The 27926-nt window shown below is 41.9% G+C and overlaps 1 protein-coding gene across 2 annotated transcripts; it reads right to left on the minus strand.

Annotated features, from left to right (window-relative positions):
• Positions 1-93: 93 nt before the first annotated feature.
• Positions 94-27579, minus strand: ephb4a (eph receptor B4a). 2 transcript variants are annotated; one of them, XM_079450880.1, is made up of 18 exons: positions 26786-26811; positions 26328-26377; positions 14391-14461; positions 13992-14273; positions 13085-13475; positions 9544-9699; positions 8871-9206; positions 8667-8791; positions 7973-8141; positions 7676-7775; positions 4447-4511; positions 4247-4360; positions 3845-4092; positions 3524-3739; positions 3250-3399; positions 2972-3165; positions 2189-2347; positions 94-1215 (listed from the first exon to the last, which is right to left on the minus strand). In XM_079450880.1, exons 3-18 carry the CDS (start codon positions 14451-14453, stop codon positions 1107-1109), a joined length of 2877 nt encoding a protein of 958 aa, XP_079307006.1. In that variant the 5' UTR covers positions 14454-14461; positions 26328-26377; positions 26786-26811; the 3' UTR covers positions 94-1106. The 2 variants fall into 2 exon arrangements, with proteins under 2 accessions (XP_079307006.1, XP_079307005.1); XM_079450879.1 differs by lacking the exon at positions 26328-26377 and having other exon boundaries at positions 26786-27579.
• Positions 27580-27926: the final 347 nt, after the last annotated feature.

Consider the following 27926-nt stretch of genomic DNA (forward strand, 5'->3'; position numbering starts at 1 on the left):
TTCTCATTCCTAAATATATTTTAAAAAGATTTGGTTTTCACAGTGCATACAAGTTCAGAAAAAACTGTAGTTCTCTAAAGAAAACTTTAAATGAAAAATGAAACGTGTAACTTTTATTGTAACAGAATCGCAGATTACACTTACAAAAATGAATCTTTTTACATAAATCAAGATATATTTATACAAAAGAAAAGAAGCAACAGAATAGAAGTCAAGTCCCTGGTTTGACTTGTGGATCTCCAATGTGAAGACCAAATGCTCTTACCCATAATCCCCTGTGTGGCATGGATGGATGACGTTTGTTATCTCGTGGTGAATTATTGACGGACACCAGCTTAAAGTTCAAACACTTCCCACAATAAAAGAACTCGAGTGACACTCGTTCCAAGGACGTTCAGAGTCTCACAAAACAACAGACATGAATTTATTTGGTCTCTTAGTGTCAGTCAAGTGTCGCAGGTCTTATATGTGTGTGTGTATCTGCATAAGCACATATGACAACGTGTAGTCCACTTTGTTTGTGTCTCTCTCAGAAAAAGTGCTCAAGACCTTTTGTGCTTACTTTACACACTCACACACACCGAGTGCATCGTTTAAAAACTAAATACACACACACACACTTGTAACCACACAGTAAGTGTGTACATGAGTTGGTCCGTGGAAGTACACATATGGCACATCCTTAATACAAAGGACGATGAAGTCATCAATAATCTGATACTCTTATCCAAATTCTCGTATACAAACGTCACATTTCTTATGTCGTTCTTGTTCTCTTTAAGTCTCCTTTAGAAAAATATTCTGCAAAAATGGAAATAGTTTAGCGTGGGCTTTTAATGTCGTGACATCACCACTTCCACAGTATGACATCATCGCAGTCTTTGTCTGTCAGTTCGTGTCACGTGGCTCCAGAAAGAGTGAAACAGTTTCGGTCTCATCCGTGTGAAACCCGTGTGATATCACTCAATAAAGTTTGTAATATTAGTGGTATTGCAGTGATGGTTCCGACAGGCTCATGGACTGGTCCCCTTCAGGTAGTCTTGCAAGTGAATAATCAATCTTAAGTTTAAAAAGGAAGTCAAGTCGTTCCTGGATAAGCATGGTGCTTAGTACAACACATTCCCTGGAGTTTTGTTCTGAATCCCGAGAGCTTCGATGCTGGACAGAATCTTCTTCTGATGCCCGGCCAGAGTTACTCCCAGACGCAGAAGATCCCTGAAGAGAGAGAGAGAGAATTCATATTTATTTTTGACTAATCAAACGTATTATTATCGTATGTATACACTGGTTAATCCATCAGTGTGCGATTAAATATTTGTTATGATTTCTTAATGCAAAACTGTATCATTAAAAAATATATCATAAAATATCATGCGTACATTTTCCTAAAATCTGCTTTCATCGCAGTGTTGTGTTTAAGGGTGGACATTCATGTTTGCTTTTTTTATATAAAACATTTTCGTACGATTCGAGTAATTCAGATTGATACTACGTCGCCACAGGTGAAATTGCATGATTTCATTCATGTTTTCGTCTGCTTTCACCTCCGTGACGGTAGTGTTTAGAGTTAATATGTTTTTCCCATAATGAGCTAAAACTAACAAAATCTGGATCATATTTATCGCAAAATCATAATGAAAAGCAATTACATTTTGTACTGGCAACGAAGCCAATGGACTTTTTTGTTTGTTATTCTCATTCCTAAAGATTGATCCTATATTGCCACAGGGGGTCAAGTCATATGAATGTGTATGATGATATTCTCTTTTCGTTTGCTTTCACCTCAAGTGACTGTTGTGTTTAGTGATGTTTGCTTCTTCTAATAATCGTACGTTTTCTTACTAATTCACGTCGTACGAATCGATAAAAAATGTTAAAAAGTGCTTTCCCGTAAGATCAGGTTGGTCACGGTGGCTCAAGAAATATTCCATTTTACGTGATAAAATCATTTGAACCCAAACAATATAATAATTTTTTTTTTAATAAATACAAATGAATGTGAAAAGCACGATGCCCATGTTATACGTCTACTCTTATTTTCACTCATCCATTCATACTTCTTTCACGTTTGCTCTCTACTAGTTTCACATACTCCCCAACAAATGTATAGCATAATGCAATGTAAGTCGCTTTGGATAAAAGTGTCTGCCAAATGCGTAAATATAAAGTATATTTGAGTAATACTGACTCTGTGGTGATGTGAGCGAGCAGCTGCATGGACGTGTATCCAGCCTGAAGAAAACTCTCCTCGTAGCGCTCCATCTTTACTGCCCTGAGCCAGTCGCCCACCGTCCCACAGGAGGAGGGCGTTAGGGGTGAGCGCTGATCTAACAGAGGGTGAGAGGGGCTGAGGAAGAGAGAGAGAGTGTGTGTTAAAATGCATGTAATTACCCATATTAAGATGCTGTGTTGGCCTGAAGCAGCCAATGAGAACAAGAGTTTTGCCTCGAGGGATGAGGGGAGGGACAAGAATGCGGCAGCCAGAAATGCGGTACAGATTCTTGATTGACGGATTGACAGGTCAACATGCTGAGAGGGGAGGGCCAACACTAACATACAAGGGGCCATACTGTGCATACAAGAGCCGAGCGAATACAATGATGGACGGAAAGAGATGCCACTAAATCTGGAACAGTAACTGCCATGCGCTTGACTGACAAGCATTGTTGGGAGAAATGCGATTCGTCACATACCGTAAAAAAGTAATGTATGGTAGCACACCCCTATAACTCATTCACATTTACGATTTCAAATAACCGAGGATCAATTTAAAGGAGTAGTTCACTTCAAAACAAGTCCCCATTGACATTCCAGAGTAGGAGTTAAAGTTACTATGGAAAGTCAAACGACGATTTTAAGTTGACAGCTCGTTATTTACATAATAATACGCATTTGCAGAATAAAAATACAGTCTATTTAAACTTTTGTAGATGAATTCCTTATAAATATAAATATCGACTTATAAACTTACCCTGCCCCCTCTTGGGCGGTGATTTTAAGTGACGCTGGATTGCGAATGAGCTTGTCGAGCGCAGAGACGATGTTGGCGAAACGCGGCCGTGCCGTCCTCTCTTTCTGCCAGCAGTCTAACATCAGCTGGTGCAGGTAGGTGGGGCAATCGGGGGGCGGGGGCAGCCGGTAATCCTGCTCAATGGCATTAATCACCTGATTGGGTAATAAAAGAAACACGTTAACGAGGGAAGGAAAGTGAGCTGAATATACTATAAATATTTATGCATGTGTGCTTACATCTTGGTTGCTCATGTCCCAGTATGGTCTCTCTCCGAATGACATCACTTCCCACATGACAATCCCGTAACTCCAGACGTCCGATGCGGAGGTGAATTTGCGGAAGGCGATGGCTTCGGGTGCGGTCCACCGGATTGGAATTTTACCACCCTGACAGAAGCAAAAGCAGAACGCATTGAAATCACAATGTCCGTATTTGCTAGTAATGTTTAGTTTCAGTTTTTCTTACACCGTTAACTAATAATTTTCTTAACAACGTCAGATTTTCTCTTACCAGTGAGCTGGTGTACGTTGGGTCGGATGAATTCTCTTGCAGGAATCTCGACAGGCCGAAGTCGGACACCTTGCACACCAGATTACTGTTGACTAGAATGTTGCGTGCCGCCAGATCGCGATGCACGTAGCTCATCTCTGACAGATACTTCATGCCGGATGCAATACCACGCAGCATACCGACTAACTGGATCGGAGTGAACTGGCCATCGTTTAGCTGGAGAGAAACATAAAGCAGGCTGTACGTCAGAAAACGCCCAAAAGAGTCCAAGAGATGGACACAGCTGTAAAAAGAAATCATCTGCATAATACGCATACTTACTCTCAAGAAAGAATCCAGAGCTCCGTTCTCCATAAACTCAGTGAGGATCATGACGGGACAGCTGGCTGTTATGATGCCCTCCAGGTGGATGATGTTGGGGTGCTGGAACTGGCCCATGATTGACGCTTCTGACAGGAAGTCCCGCCTTTGCTTGTCGGTGTATCCACCTTTAAGGGTCTTGATGGCCACGTAGTTTTCTTTCTTACCGGGAATCCTCAGGCGTCCTCGGCACACCTCGCCAAACTCGCCTGAAAATGGCAAACCGAAGGATTTGTTTTCAGGATTTTTCTGCTTTCATTGTGTCGCACTGAACTGCGTTCCTCCTCCCAGGGAGAAATCACATTGGTCCGTAGTCTCCCTCAAAACGGAAAACGCGAAACAAAACGAAGGAAGGAAACTCACCTGCCCCAATAACCTCCTCGATTTTGACAAACGAGACATCGATCTCTTTAGCAAACTCCCTCACCGCCTCATTGGGGTCTTCGTAAGTGAAGGGGTCGATGTAGACTTTAACTCCTTAAAGAGAACATTTAAAAACATCAATAACTTTATAATTTCGCCAAAAAGCATAATTCAACCAGTTTATTATATGTAGCGCTCACCTTGACCCATGAGGTACTGGCCATTTTTGTCACAGAGTTCTGGATCTTTGGCGTGATTTTGCTTCCTGTGAACACAAAGTGGAGTTTGGATTTGTTTGTGATGACTGCCACAAAAAAATACTAAATATACCAATATACAGTATATATATATATATGTATCTGTTTATTTCAAAACCCCAAAATTCATTAAAAAAAATTTACAAGGACGTCCCTTATTTTCCAGAAGCTGGTTTCTGACGTTTTTACTTTTGGTGAATTTGACATTGACGATTGTTTAAACAGAGATGCCTGTTCTGACAGGATTGATGCTTCGATGTAAATCAAACCCTTTGTTATTTACGTGATATTTACACTTTGTTTTGATTCCTGGCAACGGCCGAGCACAACATGCTAGTGTTAGATTTCACAGGCATCGTGAATATTCGTGCACACATTTTACCGTTTACTTCACACGCGTAATCGATGCCCATGAACTGATACGATCCGTTTTCATTTCTGCCAGTTGATCGGGTCAAGACGGAACTCTTTGTCTCCATGCATTTCATAGTTTTGTCCTGTGTTGTCAAATAAGCCTGAACAAAGGCCGATGTGTATGAAGAGAAATTCCCTCTCTCCACCCTCGGCTTCCTCTTCCTGTCTGTCTGTCAGTGACCTCAGGCTCTGATTCCTTATTCACTTCATCTGCTGTGTATTATACTGTGAGAACGGCTTGAGTTACTCGAGCTGCTCCATCTTGTTCTCCTTGATAATCTTGTTTGCTGCTTTTCTCTGCTTTTTAAATCTTTATACTTCTCATTTTCCTGTTGAACACTTGCTTATGGTTTTTGTCTTCACCTTCATTGTCTTGACACTTTCTGTTATATTATGTTTTACTTGTTATCATGGCCTTTCTTCTGGATAGCATTGAGATTGCAAAAGAAAAATGGAGACTTTTGTTTTTGATTTAAAACCTGCGTGACTTTTTCTTCTGCCAAACACAAAAGATATTTTGAAGAATGTTGGTAACCAAACAACACTGAACCCCATTGACTTCCATTGTATGAACCACTGAAACATTTCTCAAAAATATCTTCTTTTGTGTTCCACAGATCATATACAGGTACTCACGAGCGTGAATAACCGATGACAGTATTTCACTTTTTGGGTCTCCTATAAAACAGGGTTCATTTATCTGACAAGCAAATCGGTGTATCAAAGAGAGTAGTTTTATTTTTCTTAGCAAGAGTGAGATTTGTATTTTCTTAGAAATATTGTCAATTTAGGCAATGGGGTGAGAGACATAAAATAAACTGAATATACATATAACCAATTGTTTCCTTCCCAAGAAAGGGATTTTAGGCATGCTGAGATTGTTTCACGGTTTCTGATGAACAGAAATAGTTTCGTCTCATATGTGTTTAAAAATACCTTTCAACCGAGATCTCTGTGCTTAGAATTCGCCAACACACCAACATCTGCACTTCTACTTTTAAGAACCGACTTAAACAATGGCTTAAAACAAATCAAACATGTGCCCACTAATGATAATTGTTGTAATTTAGATAAATGTATACGGTTCACTGTACTACTTTATAAGTGTATGTATGTATACCAAACTAGATTCAGCATTTTGCAGCATCAAATAGCACTTTAAGAAATTGATAATACACTTATTGTACTTTAAGTAGCACTTTACTATGTATGTGTATATGTGTGTATCCGTCATGTATGAGTATGCCATATTAGATGCCCTGTTTACTAATTGTGTCATATGTTGCTGTTAATTGTGTGTCTTTTAAATTAAGTCGAATCATGTTTAAATTAAATGTTTTAGCTGTGTTACTAGGTATTGATTGATGACCGCACATGGGACTACAAATATAAAATAGCCTGGGGGCTAATTTTGGCATCCGTACATTGCCGAAAAGCTATGTTCATCCATATGCATTGTCCCTTTTAAATAAATAAAGTAAACATACTTCAAAGCCATCGAGGTCAATATGAAGTCATTTCTCGAAAAAACTCCCCAAAAATTCGTAGTGTCAGCGATTGTCATGTCTATTTCAGTATCAGAGGACGAAGACGTGTGATTGAAATATAAGTGAACTCTTCAGTCATTTCAGCTCAACATCTTCCCAGTCCGTCTCATTCACTGCTGACTAAAATAGTCCTGTTTGTCCCACCCAGCTCTGAACCGGAGACCCCCGCTGTGTGCGTATGTAATTAAGTTTTACTGTGAATGAACGGCTTTGTGTGTATAATCGCACTTGTGTGTTTACAAATGAGAACGACATGCGTAACCCAAAACATAAATCACACAACTGGTAATCATACGTGCGCTCATATTATAAAAACATACGTCTGAATATCCCTTCAAGTGGTGTTTACTGTATAAGAGTACTGTATAAGTAGCGTGTGCATGTGCTGCCCCGGGGTCACAGCTATTGTTCTGTTGGTTTGGCCTGTGGAGACTGGGTTGGGGCATCCTGTCTCCATTAACCCCCCCTTCTCACTTCACACAGATTCAGACAGCTGGAATAACTCGACTGTTAATCTCGCCTGATACGTGCTACAGACACCATCACATCTGTATAGTTTATATATTTTAAGCTCTTGTAGGAAAAAAGTTTTGCCGAGTTCTGATTTAAATGGGAAGTGTAGGATTTCTGCACCCCTGGCATTGCTGAACGTGCTTCGACACACTCTTCCCATCTGCCATTGTTCAGCAACAACACCACACCTTAAACCAATGCCACCGGTTGAGTCAGAAGTTGGACCACTAACACAAACAACATTTGGTTGGGTCACAGAAACAGTGTTTTCTTATTCATTTCCCCCATTTACAATAACAGAAATTGTTGAAATGTATAGTCTTTGCCCAAAGTTGACAAAGTACTTTAACTTCATAATAATAAAATGAAACAAATCAGCTTTAAACTAGGCCTGTCAAACGATTAATCTCATCCAGAATAAAAGTTTTCATAATATATGCGTTTTTTACACATACATGTATACATATTAAGGAAATATTTATATGTATTTCTATATATTTACAAATTATTTAAATTATATAAAAAATATATTTATTTTATAATATATATAGAAAAATGTATAGAAATATAACTATAAATATAAACTGGCCAAAATGTGTATGACAGACACAAGTTCCGCTGGAATATCTTTGAGATTTTGTGGTGTTGTATAACAATCTCAAACCTACAAGGTCAACCTCATGTGTCTCGTGTTTTACCTGATACAGTAGATGGTGGCGCCAATGACGAGTATGAGCAGCAACATGCCCATGGCGATAAGGACCCCGGTAACAAGCAGAGGAGAAGATGAAGCGTCCTCTATGGGGAAAAAGAGAGATAGTCTTTAAAAAAAGGTCAAAAAGGTGCGATACAATCTCAAAAAATTGTCTTCGATCCGCACAGAAAGGAAAATGAAATCAATAAAACACCTTCGCAAACAAAACTCTGAGGCTGTACAAACATAGCCGCTAATAAATTAGCACAACACACAGCCTTTGGACTGGAACGGTCCTTACCGTCAGGCAGTGTACGAAAGAACACAGCTTGACCAAAGCTGCCGTAGCCACCGAAGGTGCGAGCGCGGACTTGCACCTCGTACTGTGTCGCTCTGCGCAGGTTGCTCAGCACGACGTGATTGCTGTCGCTCTCCATGAAATGACAGGAGTTCTCTTCAGAGCCACGCTCCTTTAAAAAGAACACAAACATCGGAAATCTGTATTAAAATCATTTGGTTGACATTTGATTCTTTTTTAATAGAACGATTACTAGCTGTCTGAATGCATTAACTGTTAATAAATCAGGCATGTTTGTTTCGTGTAAACAGTAAAGAGTTGACAGAGAGCGATCAATACAACACAAGTGGTGAGAAAAATTGAGACTGGGGAGAGGAGGGGGTCATAAAAAAGAGAGAAAATAACACAGAATTACAGTTACATTTCCACGACTGCTATTGAGCGATTAATCGAATTTTGACAATCGATTAATCGATTAATCGTTATCGTCATCATTCAATGTTTTTCGCCGTCTGCTCGGATGTTTACTGAATGCATTTGTGTTCAATCTGATTAATCGACACGATTAATTAGTAAAGCCATTCCAGATTAATCGATTAATCACGAACAGCCGAAATCGTACAGTAGGCTATAAATAGCACTGTTGTGTCGCGTTGAATACTTTAGTAGTACAGATTACTATATTGTCGTGATGTACCTTTTCACAGTAGCGTAGCTGGTATTGCAGGATGTTGTAGTGGGATTGGGTCGGTGTGGCCCAGTACAGCGTTAAACTGGATTCTGTGGCTGTGCTCTTCCTCAATCCAGTCACCACAACGGGAACTGCACGACAAAAAACACGCGATTAGTCGACCAATGCATAAAACACATAAGAACACATTTCAGTCGTTCATTCTCTCACCGTTAGGGCTGGTGGTAATGTTGATGGTCTCCCCCTCCGCCTCCTGCGCACTCAGAGTGGAGACCCCGTTGAGAGCCATCACTTTTAAACTGTAGGAGGTGTGAGGTCGGAGACCCCAGATGCTGACGCGTCGGGTCAGTATCCCGCTCTGTGACGGCCGATAGGTTACGCCGTCCCTGCAGGTAGTGCAGGGGCTCCCAGGGGTCGGGCACATGTGGCACTCCACGCTGTACGTGAGGTCAGAACGGCCCCCGCTCTCTAACGGTTCGCTCCACTCCAGAGTGACAGACGTGTCGTTGACCTGAGGAACGAGGGTGCGGGGAGACGAGGGCGGACCTGCATGGCCAAACAAATTTAAAGTTACGATCTATTTCAACTCATCAATAGTACTCATAAAGCTCAAAATACTGATCTACATTAACATTACTTGTGTTTTTCTGTGTGACGAATGAGAAAACCTGGAATACTGTTGAACTCCAATGAGTCAAACGTCTATTATATTTAGGTATTCACAAAGCCAAGAGAGACAATGTTGACCTGCTGAATGAAAGGAGTGGCGATATAAAAAGAAAGAAAGAGATAGAACAGTGTGCAGGATGGGAGGATACCGGGTAACCCGAACACAAGAAAGGAACGCTGTGTGTTTGTGAAAGTGTGTTTGATCTGTACTAACGTGTGCAGGGTGTATCAGGACTGTCGGTGGGGGCACGATGGTAACCGGGGCGACACACGCACGAGGCGGAACCCGTCTCTCCTGTGTGACTAGAATCAGGACAAGCAGAACACGGGCCAGGACCAGAACCCATCTTAAAATGACCCGCGGGACAAGCTATGAGAGAGAGAGAGAGAGAGAGAGAGAGAGAGAGAGAGAGGGGTTTTAGGACCTGTTGCACATACAAATTCACAAATAAATGCAAGAAACAACACAGAAGCTAGTCATTTCAAAATCATACACAGACACACAAAACACAAACAGTAGGGCAAAAAAACAACAACCCGGATGAAATATGTCAAAACATAACATTTGATTACATCAAATCTTTTTCACATATGAAACGATGGCACGCAATGATCAAAACACTGAAGATGAAACGCATTGAAAGAATAAAGGTTGTATTATTATTAAACAAACAATCCCAGGCCATACACACACACACACACACACACCCTTTTCTTTCTTTCTCTTGACAATCCTCCGCACTCGCTCTTCTGTGTCGCCAATTAAACAACAAAACCACATTAAGTGTTCGCATCCTTTTTACTTTACGCTTCTTTCATTCACCATTTCAACCAGTTCGGACCAGTTTCCAGTCTCGGCGGTGTGATATGAAACACGATCAGGCACTTCTAAATGTTTAGCTATTTCATCAATGACACCGTTGACAGTTGACATGATTATTACAGCCCGACGTACACAAACACACAGTAAAACACTTGGGGTTACACAAGACACTTTGGTCTTATTGTGTTGTCTACATTTGACTTAAAATACACACACACGAAGCACACACATGTGAAATCGGATGAAACGTAAAAAGATGAGCTGGCCTGACCGGTTTCGTTTCTTAATCAGTTCTCTTTCTGGAAACACATCTGGAGTTGATCAACATCAGTTTCGCTCGGACCCGAACATACGGTCTGAATTACCCGCTGGTTATAAGGGCTGTACATGGCTTCCACTCTCTCTCTCTCTGTGTGTGTGTGTGTTATTTGAAACGGTTCGGTAATGACCGTCTGTTATTTTACTGGCTGAAAGTTGTTTCTAACTTCGGAGCTACACAGACGTAAAGATGTTATAATTTACGTACTCTTGACACGAGTATCTGGATTATTTTGGTTGATTAGGGGTCCTGTCGGAAATCGAATCCCACCCGGAAAGGAGTGTTTTCTCAACACTTCTCATTTATTTTGACTTTCACTGAACGCTGTAACTAAAGCTGCTTGATGCATCTTTATTATAGATTCATACGTTTTCAGTGGCTTTCTGAAAATAACAGCTGGCGGTTCCCGTATGAAGAGAACCTGTAGTCGCAGTTCCATCTTCAGTTCCTTTAATTATATAAATAATTGTATCATCACATAGGATTATATCCTTAATAATTCTTCATTGTTATGAGAGGATGAATCATTTATTCTAAATGGATCACATGTGCACATTTAAAAGCACATGACCTGCAACAGCGATTTAAAACCCGAAGCAAATCTGTAGATTTATTTGACAGATTTATTCTATATAGTGGTATCAAGGTTCTCAGTTTTCATTTTATTTTAGTATCAACTTAATGTCCTAAAATTGCTAAGAGGAAATAAAAACAGACAAACGAGTAAATGTAAAAATTCGTGGAGAGTATGAAGGTGTAAAATGAATGTAGAATGTAGAGATAAAATCATCTGGATTTGGGCACATTTGGAATGAGAAATGTTTAAGTTTCGACTGCAGACGTGAAAAATCTGAGCTCAGTTTGACACATTGACATCTCTTCTGAAACTCTAATGACATTTGGGCCATTTCTGACTCTTTTTCTCAAGATAAATATCCGATTAAATGCTCTCCATTTAATCTCATTGATGTCTAGGAGAAATAAATCAGATATTAATTACTTTCTGATGGGAACGTTCACGAAGGTACACAGATTAATTCGTACTAATTCGCCATAAGTACCAGAAACACACACGCGTCTGCTTTGTTATATATCGTGGGGACAGTCCATTGATATACTGTACAAACTCTATATCTTATCCCCTAAAGGTCATAAACAACTTTTTAGCATTTTTAGATATAAAAAAATATATTGTCCTGTACGATTTATACGCTTTTTGCCCATGAGAACCTCAATTTGGATTGTCGGAGTGCATTCAGGTTTAGGTCCCCACCCGGATAAAAAAAACAAAGCCACACACACACACACACGATCTTCAGTGGCCGTTTGCCCCCTTCACCTGTGACCTCTGTGACCAAACACTCCTCATTCGGTCCTTCACCTGCTCAATACACTTATCTCTCTCTTTTCCTCCTCCACTGTTTCTCTGTGTCTCTCGGCCCATGCCTAATTGCTCATGTCATTAGAGTGCCTTTGTGCCGGACACATCCCTGCCCACAGGCGCCACTGTTATGGCTTTGTGTTGCCTTTGTGTGTGTGAGGGTGGGGGTGAACAGCAGATGTAGTGTGTTTGAGTGGATGAATGCTGAGTAAGTGTGTGTGTGTGTGTGTGTGAACTCCAGGGGTTGACTCCCACAGAAAGCCCAGCTGCAGTGTTTCATAGATGAGCGGAGCCTTTAACACACACTAGCCACTCTTAACATACTCGCACACCCCGCCCGTCATTAAAGAGCTGAAGTCATGCTTTCAAAGCAATCCGCTCTATAGAGACACTGTTATGATTCGAGTTAAAGCAGATAATGAGTCACGTCTTTAAGGGAATATGCTGCCACTTAAGCTCCGCCTCGAGTTTAACAAGTCGGAACTGTGTTTGTTTTGACATGAAAGCGAAAGCGTGCAACATAACATAATGGAGGGAGTTGTCAAAACCACCTTCTACTGTAAGAAGTGGAAATGAGTTTTATATATGTTTGATTTATGTTAACAGAGCGTGACACACTTAAGGGTTCGACTTCCAGGGAACACACGTGAGGATACATGCAAAGTCGCTTTGAATAGAAGCATCTGCCAAACGCATGAATGTGATGTAAATGTACCCAGAATGCACTGGGCAGTAATATGATAAGGAATTATGATGTGGCAAAGCGCAGCCGCAGGACACTGATGAAATGCACAGCAATCCATCTCTCTCGCTCTCTATCCACCGCAAACTTCTCACTTTCTTTCTTTCTTCTCTAGCTTTGCTAGACCTCTTCTGTCTCTGTTCAATGTTTCACCTCCTTCTCAAATGTCTCTCTGTGTCTCGTCTAAAATCACCCCCTCTGCCCTTTACTCACTCTCTGTCTCGCGCTCTCTCTCTCTCTCATCATCGTGTTGTGGTATAAGCGTATGTTCGCATCCCAACACTCATTTTCTTTCGTGAGCACACACAAGATAACCCACTTGTTTCTCACTTTAATTCAGGTTCATCCAGTTCAGCTGAACATTTATTCGCCTCAATTTATATGATTTTGTCTGATAGCTCAACGCATCCTTGTTCCTAAAACGTCGGGAGGGGAGCAATGTCCAGTTTGCGAAAAACATCTACATGCTAGAATTATCTCGATCGCTCACCTCTACACTCCAGATCTCCTTGGCTGGCCTCGTACCCCGGCAGACAAGTGCAGGTTGTGGTGGGCTGGTCTACCCACAGTCCATCTTCCCCACAGAACATCTTCGGCGGTCTGGGATTGGAGCCGGGTTGGGCGGCGTTCGCCACGCACTGACCCGCCGCCTCCTGGACCAGCGAGCGCGGAACCGTCTCCGGGAAGACGGACAGCGAGCGTGTGAGGGCCGGACACTTCTTAAAGAAAACGCGTACCGACAGAAGGGCCATGCACGCTCCCTGGGCCTGGAACGCCAAGTAGAATCCGCGTTTGGTCAGGGGTCCCAAACGCAGCGTTTTCACGTTAAACTTCTTCTCTCCACCTTTGCGGAGCAGGAAGTCGGCAGCCACGGTGTCAACCTGAAAGATGTAGAAAAAAAGTCATCTCTTTTTCTTCTTTCTGTGTTTATTGGTTTTCTTCTTTATTATATCTCAATTGTTTTCTTATCTGCCTGGTACTTGTATGCTACGGTCCAATAATTGCTTTGGTGCATCTATTTGTACTTTCTTGCTTTAACAGAACAAAACATTGGTGAGATGATCCATAAGAGAGAAAGAAAATCTCTGTTACATCTCAGTTCCTCATTCCAAGATGTTGGGGTCGTATCTCTTCTAGAACCAAAATGATTCAAACTTATCTGAACTGTTGTGTTCACAAACATTTCTCATTGGGTTCATCTTAAATTAAAATGATATAATGTATGTCAAGTTAGATCTCATTTTTCAATGGTCTCAAAATGAACAAATTTCTCAAAGGTTAGGCTTGAATGATCTGAACTTTGTATTGATGTTGATTTCGCCACGTTTAAGATAAATATCTGAGACCAAAATGATCTATGACCGAAAACATAACATAACATTTGCACGTGTGTTCACCTTGACGTATGGGTTCTCCATCCACGCAGGGTTAGTAGCCGTGGCGTCGTCCGTGTCACTCTGGTAGTAGTAGAGGTTGAAGGTTTCTTTGCAAGATCGGTGGTGCGTGTTTCTCGACGAGCATTCGATCATGGTGAAGCGCAGCTCCACATACACCTGCGACGCCCCTCGCCGCTCGATCAGTTTACTTCGCAGCCAATGACTGCCCGAGCCGTCGGCCTGACAGATCTGATAGGTCCTAACGCTGTTGTTCTCCTCGTCTAGACCGCTTATTTCCTCCCACTGGAGGCGGGGCAAAAAGGAAGAGAAAGACAGCGATTGGTCGACGGAAATCGTTGGTTGGAAGCGTGCATTGATTTCCTTTACAAAATAGTTTGAAAAGAAATAGCGGATTCTCACCTCGGGTCCGGATCGGGAGTACGTTGTCCACTTGAGATCCGACGTCTCCGCCTTGGTGTTCATCAGGACCTCTGTAAGGAAAGAAATCTCTCTGAGTATACCGCGCTTTAAAGATAGCTTTTCACTGACTGTAGGTCAAGACAAAGTGCTTCGAAGCACTGCCAACAAAAGCCTTAGACAAAAATGCAAACTTAAGTTTTCTCAATTCCACGGGGAGAAAGACTGACATGGGAACAAGGACACCCACAAATACAATGAAAACAGAAAACGTCTCCTCCATTCACTGCGTTTTGCTTCAGCTTGCTATTGGTTACTTCTAACCGAAGATGCTGGTGTGGTTTGATCAGACATCCCCTCCTGGTTTCTGTGCATGTATCTGGCCTCTGGGTTCTTCCTATGGGAGGTTATGCCGATCACGTGACCACTTGAAGCCACCAGGTTCAAACCGAGCTCCAATCCCAGACTTCCTTTGATCTAAAAATAAAACTGCGGAATATTCCCTCAGATTCCCTTCCTATCCGCGTCTCCACGGACAAACACCTCTATTGCTCTTTCTTCTCGTGCTGCTCCCAGGAGTGCGAGACTTTAAGCGAGATGGAATCAATGTGTTTCCTTCTGTATGTATCTGGGTCGGGACTTGTCTTGGGGACTGGAAGCTGTTGCTGGTTTGGAGCGCAGGAAAGCATCAATAATAAGGCTAAAAAAGTCAGCGTGGCCTTCAATATGGAAGACAAGCATACTGCACGCTACATAGTATATATGGTATTTTTTGTTTCTTTTTTTAAACGATGGATGCTGACCTCACTATGTTGCATATTTCAGCGAGTTACATATTGCATATTGTACGCTAAAAATAGACAAAAATCAAGGACATAAGAAATCTGTTTTATACCCTGATTCACATTTACATTTAGTCATTTAGGAGACGCTTTTATCCAAAGCGACTTACAGATGAGGAAACATTGGAAGCAATTATAACAACATAGACAACAAAATACATAAGTGCATCAAACTAGTCCATTAAAGCCTAGCACAGTTTTTTTTTTATAAAGAAGGAAAGGGAAAAGAATTAGGAAAAATCAATCAGCGACGTGTTGACTGATTCACAACAGTAAGATTGTATTATTATATTACAATCAACCGGCTCACAGTGAATCGTTACATCTCTAATAGTTTTACATTTTGTCCATGCGGTACGAAGCGACACGACAAACCCATCAAGAACAAACGTTGTCGTGTTACTTAATAATGTTATAATACGATTCAATGTGACAAGTCAAATTAAAGTCACACGTAAACGTACTGTTTTTGTTTTAAAACGAGATCTAGATAGCGATAGAGAGGCAAAAGTTATGGATTGCAGTTTAACCAGGTGGCCTTCTCTCTAAAGAAAACCGACATATATTCTTAAGCCAAATTTGTTCTAAATATTTATTTAATTCATTTGTCAAACTGGAAACTGCATTGTGAGATACAGAAATGAGTGCAGTAACGGCAGCAGGTCATCTGGGTGTTCAAAGCATACAGAAAAAGCGGGCGTATCTTTATCTGTATGTATCTGGGTCGGGACTGCGGGCTTTACGCTGTTGGCTTTCACTTCAGAATCACATCGATATCAAAAATAATATCAAACAAATGTTATTTGAGCGCGCACGGCCTCAGGGAAAGAACTGACATCTCTCATTCGCCTCTCCTAAACGCCATCCATCTTCCACACGCCCCCTCTCCCGCTTTCATTATTTCACCCCTCACTTTTGCCTTTCGCGCTTTCGAATTTCACATGACTTTCTTGCCACGCGTCCGTTTTCATTTCTCTTTTCGATAACTCTGTACGTCCCCGTCACACTCTTTATCTCTCCGCGCTTCCCTCTATCCGTGGCTCTTTATGTCACCCGTCTCTCTCGCCCTGTTTCCCTCTGATGTGGAGAGGCTGCGGCCGACTGATAAACGCCGTCCAGCACGGAGAATCAAAGCGGGAGGCCGGAGGGGAGGATGAAAGAGGGATGAGAAGAGAAGAGTGCAGCGTTTGGAAAAGAGGGCGAAAGAGAGAAGACAGATATCTGACGGTGATTTCCCACAGTGAGTTTCTCTCAAAGCTCAGAGGAAAACAAATTACAGACTCGCCTGCGCTAAATCACACAGGCACATGAAGAAAGGTGAATCTCACGGCACACGTCAAAAACATGTCTGGCTCATACATCTCAAAAAATGAATAATACCTGCCGTAAGAAAATAAATACTGATATTAGTACCATCCCCAAAAATCCTTACAGTTGTGATGCAAATAAAAAAATCATCATCATAATGCAAATAAACAGAACAATATAGGTGTGAATAACTGTAACATGTTTTGGGTGTTAAAGTGACCCTGACATATTTCCGTGAGATTCAGCGATTACAGTTTATGTGTATGAAGGTTACTGAGGACATAGTGTGTATGTGTGTGTGATATGATAGATTGCACTTGTGTCACGTGTGTGTGTGTATAATTACAGTGGTCTATATCCTGCTGTCTACTCTATCATTAGGTTTAATGGGACAGGAAAAAGCGAGTGTACGGCGTGTGTGTTACGGCTCACCTCAAAAAATAGGTTAGACTCAAAGTTGACATAAGGATTATCATTCACACACACACACCTGCACATCTGTCAGTGGCTCTATGGCCTGATGTCGCTGTTCTGACGGATTAGACTCACGGCGGGACATTTCCGTCCCAACTCGTTTCCTTTGACCCGTTTAATGCAGCGTCTCAAAACCGCACGGATCTCATACAGAACTCACACAGATGTGCTCGATAAACTCAGCGGACATCAAGAGCGGAAGACCTGTAGCACAGCAGTAGACCTACACTAACACACACACTCCATCAAAGGAAATAATCACAAATGAAATATTTGTCCCCTGGACACAATGGAACACAAATGGAGACTTTTGCGTAAAGGAACAGCACATTGAAAAACGCAAACTCGGCTCTTATCTCGCATGACGTTTCTTCTGTTTCTCCGGCCAGAAACTGTTCTCGGATCCGCTTAAAGTCTGAATCATGCATTAACATATGTTCACAAACTCATAATTTGTCATTTTTGTCTGTACAGTATCACAAAATAAGCAGACACACACTCATACCTCCCTCCAGACATGAGACACACACACATGTTTTGACACGGACACACTGATTCACACATCCATGACTGCCACCCTGGCCTGAGGGTCCTAGTATCCATCCTTGACCCAGAACATTTGACTTTCAGAAGATCTAATGGAGTTTTCCGTTCGTTTGAAGAATAAACGTCATCTGAAATGTGTCTCACGATTCCTTAAAGCGATACTGCACCCAAAAATGAAAATTCTGTCATGAATTACTCACCCTCCGGTTGTTCCAGACATGTTTACATTTCTTTGTTTTTATTGGTTGCTAACATTATTTTGGATTGTTTTCCTACATTCCTCAAAACATCTTCTTTTGTGTTCAACAGAACCAACATTTTTTTTTAAATATTTCCTTCTATGGCAGACAATGGTGCTTCAGAATGTATAACAACTAGAGTGTGTGTAATTCAAGACAAAAACATTATTTTGGGTGGATTTACCCTTTAAGACATAAAAAAGACCCCAATTGCCATATACTATAATAGGGAGTTAAAGTCCCCATGAACCGGAAGTTTCGATCGTTTTTACTTCCGTATTTTGACGCATTTCCGAGTGAAGTGAATTTCCTAATGAGGAAACTAGTGGGCGTTGCTTTCGTCTTTCTCTGCGATTTGGTTGGTTGTATAAAACAGCCGTTGCATTTTGAAATGGAACTGGCAGCAGACTGACAGGGGAGGAGTTAACGGATGCTCCGCCCAAGCTGTCTATCATACGTCACCTATGATGGATAGTCTTAACTAAAGATTACGAGGGCACACTTTTAAAAGAGAATGACCCACATTAATAAACTATTTACAATAAACGCTGAAATATGTCATGAAAATTAGGCATTGTCATTTTTATTTCGCTGGGACTTTAAAACTATCTGTTAAAAGCTATCTGATGAAAGAAATATAAGATCTGATACGTAATTATTATTCAAGGTGATACCTGCCGATACCGATTCTGAAGACTAAGTTAATATTTCCCATTATGGTATGAAATCATATAATGACTATTAATATTGAACATCAAACTGGCGATATTTTTACATTTTCTATACACAGAGCACAAATTCATTGCATTTTCCGGTCCTCTTTTGAGTGACAAGATCATTGGCTGTTTTTAATCTCTCGGCCGATAGTGTGAAAAATTGCTTTAATCGCACCAATATATCGGTATCGGTCATCTCGAAATGCTTCTTATCCACACAGTCCGAGACATTATTGAGACCTCTTCTGAAACTTAAGGCACGTGTTAAATTACACTTTCTTTCCGTAAAACAACATTTCTGTTCACGAGAAACAAAACTAATGCGAAAACAATTCGTGATTGTTTTTTTCTTTAGGAATGTTAATCATAAAACACAGGTGACCTTGAGAAGAATATCATGCCGTGAGTTTTCCGTGAGTCACACACACACGCACACTTCACTCTCTCCCTCGAAGGGAAATGACAGAAGACCAGCGCTGGCCTACAATTACTCGTTCACTTTAATTAAAGAAAAGAGACAGCGCCAATTACAGAAAGAGAGAGAGAGAGAGATGTGAAAGTGTGTGTTTGGGGAGGGAGGGTGGAAAGTGAGCGAAAAAGAGGCCAAGGTGAATGAGTGGTACAGGAGACAGGAGAGAGAAAAGAGGGATTAGGATGAGACGGATGGAGGGATGGAGATGAACAGATAGTGAAGAGAGACGAGCACGGCTGCTGTAGCGTGACAACAGTGTGTGTGTGTGTGTGTCTAATGCTTTATTAGTAAAGCGCACCTGGACTAAACACACGCTGCCACTAGGAATGTACAGAATTACACACTTTCAAAAGCGGCTGGTTGGGTGTCTGGATCAGTCGCAGTTAAAGTCAACATCAAATCAGAGCGTGTTTACTTTCTCAATGAGCTCTGACAGTAATGGACTGAAGATTAAGGTTAAGATAGCGATGAATTAAGAGAAGCAACTTCACGTTGGTGATAACAGTTAGTGTGCTCAAAAAACACAGCATACTTAGTGCATCTTCTTTAAAGTAAAATCACTTTTTGGTCGACATTTCTGATCATCTCATCTTCCAATCGCTGAGCCATTTCTCTCAGGCAAGAGAAGTCCAACTTTGTCCATTAAAAGGGATAATTCACACAGAAATGAGCTTCTTTCTTCTACAGAACACAAAATAAGACATTTTAAAGAATCTTTTAAAGAAAGTCAATAGCCAAAAGATCACTGGACCCCATTGACCTCCATTGTATGGACACAAAACCACATCGACGTTTCTCAAAATATCGTGAGGGTGACCTCATTTATTATTCTTAGGTGAACTATCCCTTTAAGACCTCATGAAAGTATTTTGAAAAATCTTGCCAAACAAACAAACTTCGACGGATGTAATGTAAACTCCTCTTTATCTTATGATAACGCGTCTTTGTCTCTGAAGGAGACCACCGTGAGGAATGTTACCCTTCTGTTACCATGGTGTTGTTGGACAGGAGCATGTGAAAGTGGATCGTCCACGCTGAACAAATGAGGAATACTTCTCCCGTCTCAACTTGTTTACATACTTCATTTAATCCGACGCATCTGTGAGTGTGGAATTGTTTCCTGGCAGTCGACCTACGAGCAAGAACGCATTACAGAGCGTCTCCATGTGCACATCTGTTTGACTTAGGGAGAAAAAAACAAAGACGCCCTGATTGTTTGCTTTTGCACACAAGAAAGGCCATAAGGCCAGAAACATGTATGCGAAACGCTTGTCCGTCACATTGGAAGCGTGAGGTTTCCTCGCACAAACGTCATTACTCAGGGTGGCAACCGAGTTACTTTCGGGTGTTGTTAAAGTAGCGATCGGTCATGTTTGCTCTATATCGCCATCTCTGTTTGAAATGTAAAACCGCAGGTTACTTTACATAGTTAGCTTTATGTGGGTTAAAAATCACACAACGTCAAAAGTGACTTTTTTTATACGCTTTCATTCATATTTATAATAAACTTTTTGCATCTTGTTATCATTTTCACATTAACAGACAGTTTATAAACATTTAACAATTTTGCGCGGCGAGATTTGCATCAAACCATCAACGATGTTGAACTGAAAAACTGTCGACTGCCATTTTAAACCACATTTTAGGTGTGTTAGACAACGTACGCAGGTATGACAAACAGCCTAGAGAGAACAAGAGAGACGGACAGAATGCGTGAGCAATGATTTCTCACCATGAGCAATAGTCTACACCGAGCGTGCAGTTACCTGTCAACTACTGAATTTCAATCTGTGTGTGTTTTTTTCTGCTGGTAGCGTGGGCACGAATTTAATTTGCTCAGTCATGTCGACTTGGCCCTGTTCTCCGAATACTTTAATATGACATTTTAATTTTACACATACAAAATATTCTTCATGTGGCCGGGCCCTTGCGTGTACGTGCAATACAAACACATACACCACAGCTGTCAGATTTGTAGTACATCTGCGAATAAAACACACCATAGACACCACGACTTTCTCATATCTATTGATTTTCAAGCCAAAGTGCCACATGTGTTTAGGAAATCCTACCAGTTATACAACTTCCACGAAATATACGCTTGAAGAACCTTAAAGACTTTTTATTAGACGATGCTGTAAACAAACCGACCGCACCGTGTGAGATCCCACAATGCAGTGCGCCTGACCTTTAATTTGCGGCAAGATGAATGCAGCAGACGGCCACGCATTAAAGACACTCTAACATAAAACAGGTTAAGATGCAAATGCAAAAATTACTGACGCGTGTCGTTTCATGTACTATTTAAAAACAAAACGCGCAGGCAGTACACGTTGCAGACCGCACAGAATTCAATAGGCAGTGTTTCATTCCAGACATAGCCAAGGACAGCCTTTGTAACGCGTTGAACTCTGGGGCGCTATTGATGTGCGAGTGACGACCATCAGGAACCATAACAGCTTTTATCATCATTACATCCCCATATGGTCGCTCGCACGCTGCATTATAACACACAAAAACTGACCCTTAATCATATCCACTCCAACACACACACATTGAGTGAGTGTCAGCGCAAGGAGGTGGTGTACTGGTTAGATTGGTGTGTGAATAGAGAAAGCAGACCGTTCGTGTCCATCACACGCTGGCCCGGCATAACCCCAGCAGATATCTAATACATAATACACTCTCTGCATGACTCTCCTCCTTCAATCTTTTGTTTCCTTCACCTCCATTCTTTCTCAATCCCTCTGTTTTTCGCTCAGCTTTCACTCAAGAACACAGCGTGTGAACAGAGCCATGTGCGTGTTTCAGAAAACTTTGTCTCGAAAGGAAAACAAAAGCCACTTAAATATTATAAGGGCTCCTTTCGACGAGGTCCTGAGCTTGTAAAAACATGAAGATCTGGTGTATAACAACATTGTGTCGAACAGTATACAAAGCGTATTAAAATAAGCCTTTTCAGACGCCTCTTTGTTTTTAGTAAAAAAACAAAATGCATGCAAACACAAGCCAGACTGCACACAGTTGAGTGGAAGCGCATGCTTTCATGTTTTTGTCAGTGGCCGCCCATCCACATCTGCACACACATCTGACCCATTTAAAGAACTCCCAGACAACCATGTGCACATCTGACTCATTTCTGTTTTTCTTATGTATTTTCACTGGTACGTTCTGCACATGTTCACACGTAATAACCAATTGTTGGTAATTCAGAAGAAGGGAAAGTCCATCCAAAACAAAAACTGGGGCGGGGTTTGACACGTGCTATAGTGAAATGGGAGAAGCTTGGAAAGGTCGACAGAACCGGGACAGGAAGAAACCGTGTACTAACAGAAGGCGCGTGCTGTGAACTGTAGACAAGACGAATGCCGCCAAACGTGCGGTTACCAACAGGGGGCAAATGGGGGGAACGCAAGAATCTTGGGAGGGACACTGAAAAAAATAACCGAGATCTCACACCGAGCACTAATGGGAGCACTGACACAGCCTTCAGATAGGAGAAGGTATTTCAAATAAAAAATGAGCGATTGCACGAGACTGTCGTGAAGGTACGTGCAAGAGCTCTTCTTATCTTATCAGGAAAATCTCTATGCATGTCAAAAAATATTGTTTTTAGATGCAAGAATTTTTGAGGTTTGTTAAGCGTGTGATCTTATCGTTTTTAAAAGAATTTGTGTCTAGGAAAACTGGATAGTGGATTGCAGACCACGCTTTGGAACACTATCTCTCGCAAGGAACAAGCTCCGACAAATCCATCCTGGCTCCGTTCAGGTATAATTTTGCCGCAGCAAACTCGCCTGAGCCACCTAATCGAGTGATGGTGAAACCAGCTATTCTTTTCTAAGATGCCTTCCCAGGAGACCAAAACACAGCAGAAAGAAGGGAATTATAACAGGCTGGCAAAACACCAAACTGGTGGAAAAGTGCAGAGTTGGACGTAACGTGATTTCCCCGAGTAGGACGTTTCTGAATCCTGTGGTCCATATACAACATTCCTAAAAAAAAGAATTCCACAAAAACACAGCCTTGACCCTTACCCTATATCGAAAATAAGCAAAGAGAAAGAACAGTTTCAGTTTTTCAACTCCCTAAACCCAAACGCTAAGCCTAACCCGACCCAAAATCTCTGGTTAATAGGAATGTTGAACGCGTCCTACTGGGAGGTAAATTGCACTAAGCACTTCAACAGATGTCTCAGATGACCAACACGGTTCACTTTTGTAAACACTATTTAAGCATGTCATACAACAAACACCAAAGAGGCCAACCGAACTCAAAAAATTGTGCTTTTACGTATCTTGTAATTGGTTGAATCACGTTGATGCGCCTTTCTTTGCCACTCCATTATCACAACACGCCACGCCAAATTCCCACAATACCTCTGCACGCGTTCACAAACGGCTCCCTCGATCATGTGATCGTTCCACATATCTCTGTGAGGTCAAAGGTCCCCTCTCACGCTAAATAGTGGCTCTCAATCGCCTTTAGAGGCGTGTAGGTGGATGGGGAGGGAACGATGGAGACTGAGAGAGAAAAGATAAAGCGAGAGACTCTTATGTTGTCAACCCCTCATCCATCAGGGCCGTATTGACACTGATGCACTGGCTGAAGAGACGCGCGCGAGAGAGAGAATCCAATCCCAACAAGAGCCGGTTGAGCACTGTTATCATCCCATCAATCTGCACAGTGTTTGGATCAGCAATCGGGCCGCTGCAGACCACACACTCCAACCAAAACACACAAGAAACACAGAAAATTATTCCTGGCACTTCTAGCGAGGTCCTCCGAGTTGGAGGCAAACATACCGCGGTAACTCTGGAGAGAGTAAAGGTGCGGGACTGATGATTAGAGATGAGACGCGGAGCTGCAGTTTAAATCTTCAAGCGGCTAATCACAGGATTAACAACCAAAGAGAGAGAGAGAGAGAGAGAAAATGAAGTGAGGGGGAGAGAGAGAGAGAGAGAAAGAGGACTGCTTTAAATGCAAATCCCTGTCTTATAAAAATCAGTTCCATTTAATAGGATTTTGAGGAGGGATGTGCATTTCTGCAGCAGGAGAGGAGTGCTGGAGACTTCACTGCAGTCAGAAAGAAACGCCAAGCAACAAGACGTCGAAAAATAATGCAATTCGTACAAAAAAGATACATGTGCAACTGCAACATTTGGGCATATGTGCAACACTATGCGTGGCTGAGAAATTGCTTGGTTTTAAACGTACTATTTTTGAATGCATACTTTCTACACACGATATTAAAATGTCCTAAACACATCTGATCTGAATCTGAATTTAAAGTATGTTTCCAATGTAAGGAAAGAATTAGAAGTAGTATCTCGAATCTAAGGGTTGGCCATTACGTTAGCATCCCAAAGGTTGTGGGTTCCAAACCCACGGATTAAAACGAATACTTGCATCGTAAACTATTTGGGATGGAAGCATCTGGCGAAGGCGTAAATGTTGAATGTAAATCAATGTGAGAGACACAAGACGGAAGAGACACAGATTGGAGATAAGAGGAAAAGAGAAATAAGTGAATAAGTGACAGAAGGTGGGATAGCTAAGCTCTTTTTTTTGCCCCGGGGCAACAGAAGCAGGAAGACAGAAGAGTTCCTGAGCTCTGACCTCACATGAAAGCCATTGTTACCTCTCTCTGCTTTAGCTGATATTTCCTCACAAAGGGAATTAGAGATCAGTGCCGTGATCCTCACAGATCTGGCATTAGTTTAATCTCGCGCAGGGGTTTGAGTTACTATAGAATCAAATCCAATCTCCCCCCTGCCGCTTCTGTTTCTGACTTCACCATATTAGCCAATACAACCGGCAAAACCCCCGTACCACAACTCTCCCCGCAGTACACCGTATTCTGTGAACTATGTTATACAGTTGTCATTGCATAGCAGACTATTAATAAAACATTTTTAGTGTTAGCATATTTTTACTATAGATATCCCAGTTGACTATGTTTACTGTAGTAAAAGCATGGTTAGTTTGTAGCACCTGTGGGAAAAACTATGGTTTTACTACAATTGCAAGATAACACAATCCATCTGGCTTACGTCTATTTGACGTCAGCAATACACAGTTTGCTCATCTGCAATACGTCTCAGAGACGTCAGTAATACGTCTGCTGCGTAAGAACATGTGCTAAACATCTTAGACAGAGCTGTTGTTCATCCATTCTAAATTTAAACGTCTCCGAGACGTATTGCAGATGAGCAAACTATGCATTGCAGCTGTAAATGCAGACGTCAAATAGACGTAGGCCAGACGTATGTGTGCTATCAGGGCTGACTAGCTGGCTGGAACAAAACAATTATTTCAGGGTCTATGTTTACTAATAGTTTAACTAAGCGAATTACAGACGTTAAAACAATATTCAAAAGGCTTGGCTAACAACCGCCACAACTCCGTGAGGGACACAATTTCAGTTGAATCACCAAAACCAAAGAGGGTGAAGAAAACGATGTGCGAAAATTATACAGATTCTGTGAAGAACATGAAATAATTCACAGTGTGACTGTTTTTTTTGCGAAATTAACCATGTTTAATAGTTCGTCTTCCAGATAGCACACTCCATCTGGCTTACGTCTATTTGACGTCTGCATTTCCATCTGCAATACACCGTTTGCTCATCCGCAACACGTCTCCGAGACATCTGAACGTCTGCGAAAGATCTGGAAACATCTGCTGCGTAAAAACATCTGCTAAACATCTTAGAAAGAGCTGTTGTTCATCCATTCTAAATTATAAACATCTAACAGACATCTTCTAAGGGTCTATATGACGTCTGACAGCAGACGTATTGCAGATAAGCAAACTATGTATTGCAGATGTAAATGCAGACGTAATATTCTCAGGCACAAACAACGACCATACTCGAGTATTTCTCTTCTGGGACGAACCACTTTATCGCCTTCTATCAGCATTTCTGACACTTGTCAACCCGTCAATAACTCATTCATGGAGTGACCGTCGCTTTCGGAGGAGCATCACCTGCGCGTGTCCGTCACACAGGTCGGTTCAATTGATTTGGAACGGCGGGATGCAGGTGTGCGCGCAGTACCATGTAATGCGGAACTAATCCGCCATCGATTAAGCAGCCCGAGGCAGACCGATAGACTCACGACAAGTACGTAGCAACAACCTCTCTAAATCCATCCACACTTTCCTAGGCCGACGGGAACCTTAAACAGCCAGCAAGGCCATTCATCATACTATTGATCCGAAGGGCCACTTATTGAGCTTACTGGACGAAATATCCCATGACAATACACGACTCAAATTTCTATCGACCTGAGCCGTCCATGTATGGGCCATACGCTTTGTGATTCAACATTTGGTGTTACTTGAGATGCACTTTGTTGCGCCTCTGCACTGCTTGATCCGCCCGACGGCGCTTTAAAGAGAGAAAAAGACCAAAATGAAGCTAATCGATGTTATTAAACGAACGGCCATTTTGCAATTATATCGATTATTAAAAAGCACTTTCAAACTTTTACAGATCTTCACATCGTTTCCTCCTTTATGGACGATCGTTACTTTTCCAGTACGCACGCAACACGCATTCACCGCACGAACAAAACTCAAGGCATACTTTTTTTATTCTTGCTATTCACAAAATAATGGACCAGACCCAGTGTTATAACATCATTCTTGGCTTCACACGTAGTACATTCAATGAGAAAATGGCCATTGGGTATTAGCGTGTAAAAACGCACGAGCTGCGCTCTTAAATGGTCATACGATCTCGCTCCCTCTTTAGGGGCCAAACAGGTAGTTGAGTTTAATAACACTATTGAGTTACCTTCCTCCGCCAGTGTTTTGAACAGGCACTCCAACAGGATAATCCAGAGTCCGGCCACATTCCTGGAGAAAAGCTCCATGGTATCAAGCGACGAATGTTTACAAAGATGGGGAAAGTGCGCAAGGTTCAAGGATCGTCAGCTGGCACTTGTACCCATCAGATCGCACGGCAGGAGTCGTCACAGGAGAGAGAACAGCCAACGAGCCATGACTTTAAACTAGAGTTCCGATCAAGTCGTATTTGTGGTATAGAAGTAAATATTCAATGTGCTGTCACGTCGATTAAAAAGAAAAAGTTTGAAAACGATTTCTACACGATATCTTTAGAAAACACAAGCAAGCGAGTTTCGCCAAAAGCACACGGAGCCCATGCGCGGACCCCCTTTGTGAGGAGAGCGGGTCGACTTGTCCCAATTATTTTGTCCCTTTTTAAATCCTCCAAGTCATGCGGGCCACGATCGGGTTTTTTCGGGTGAAACCTTCGCCTCCCGTGAATCCTCCGCGTCCTTTGTATGTGTAAAACGCGAGCGTCCGATGCTTGGACGTGACTGAACTCAGCGAGTGCGCACGTTCGTCCGATGGCGAGTTGCGCGGCGGTCCGTCGGAATATTAACGCGCGTTTGCCGCTGTCGAGGTGAAACAAATCCGGGGAAATCCTGGAAGTTGGGACGTTGCGTTGAGTCTCAGCCGCTCGCAGGAGAATGTGGAGGACTGGAGGAGCAGTCAGTCTCCTCCTCCCGCGGGCACCTCCTCCTCCTCCTCCTCCTCCTCCAACACTCCCTTCACTATAGGCCCATTCAGCCTGCTCGTCAAAAGAAGCCAATGTAGGACACAAACCGGTGCGTTGAAACTAACGCGTTCTTCGTTTGCGCTTTTTTCCCCGGTGTTCGTTAATGTTAACGTTATGCAATCATTGTTTATACAAATAACAGTTTAATTACGTGTACGTGAACTTTTAATTTGGACAAAACGCCAGTTTTGCATCCAAAGCACCTGCAGGCAAGAGATCAAGTAATGTTCAGTTCGATTGTCTTTAGTTTGTGACATATCCGTAAGTCATTTTTTCAAAGTATTGTAGTCATTTTTAGGAAAAGGAACCGTGGTTTTATTAGAATGAAAGTGTGTTTTTTGACGATTGATCA

The sequence above is a fragment of the Barbatula barbatula genome (genome assembly GCF_947034865.1).
Source record: "Barbatula barbatula genome assembly, chromosome: 2".
NCBI classification, from domain to species: Eukaryota; Metazoa; Chordata; class Actinopteri; order Cypriniformes; family Nemacheilidae; genus Barbatula; species Barbatula barbatula.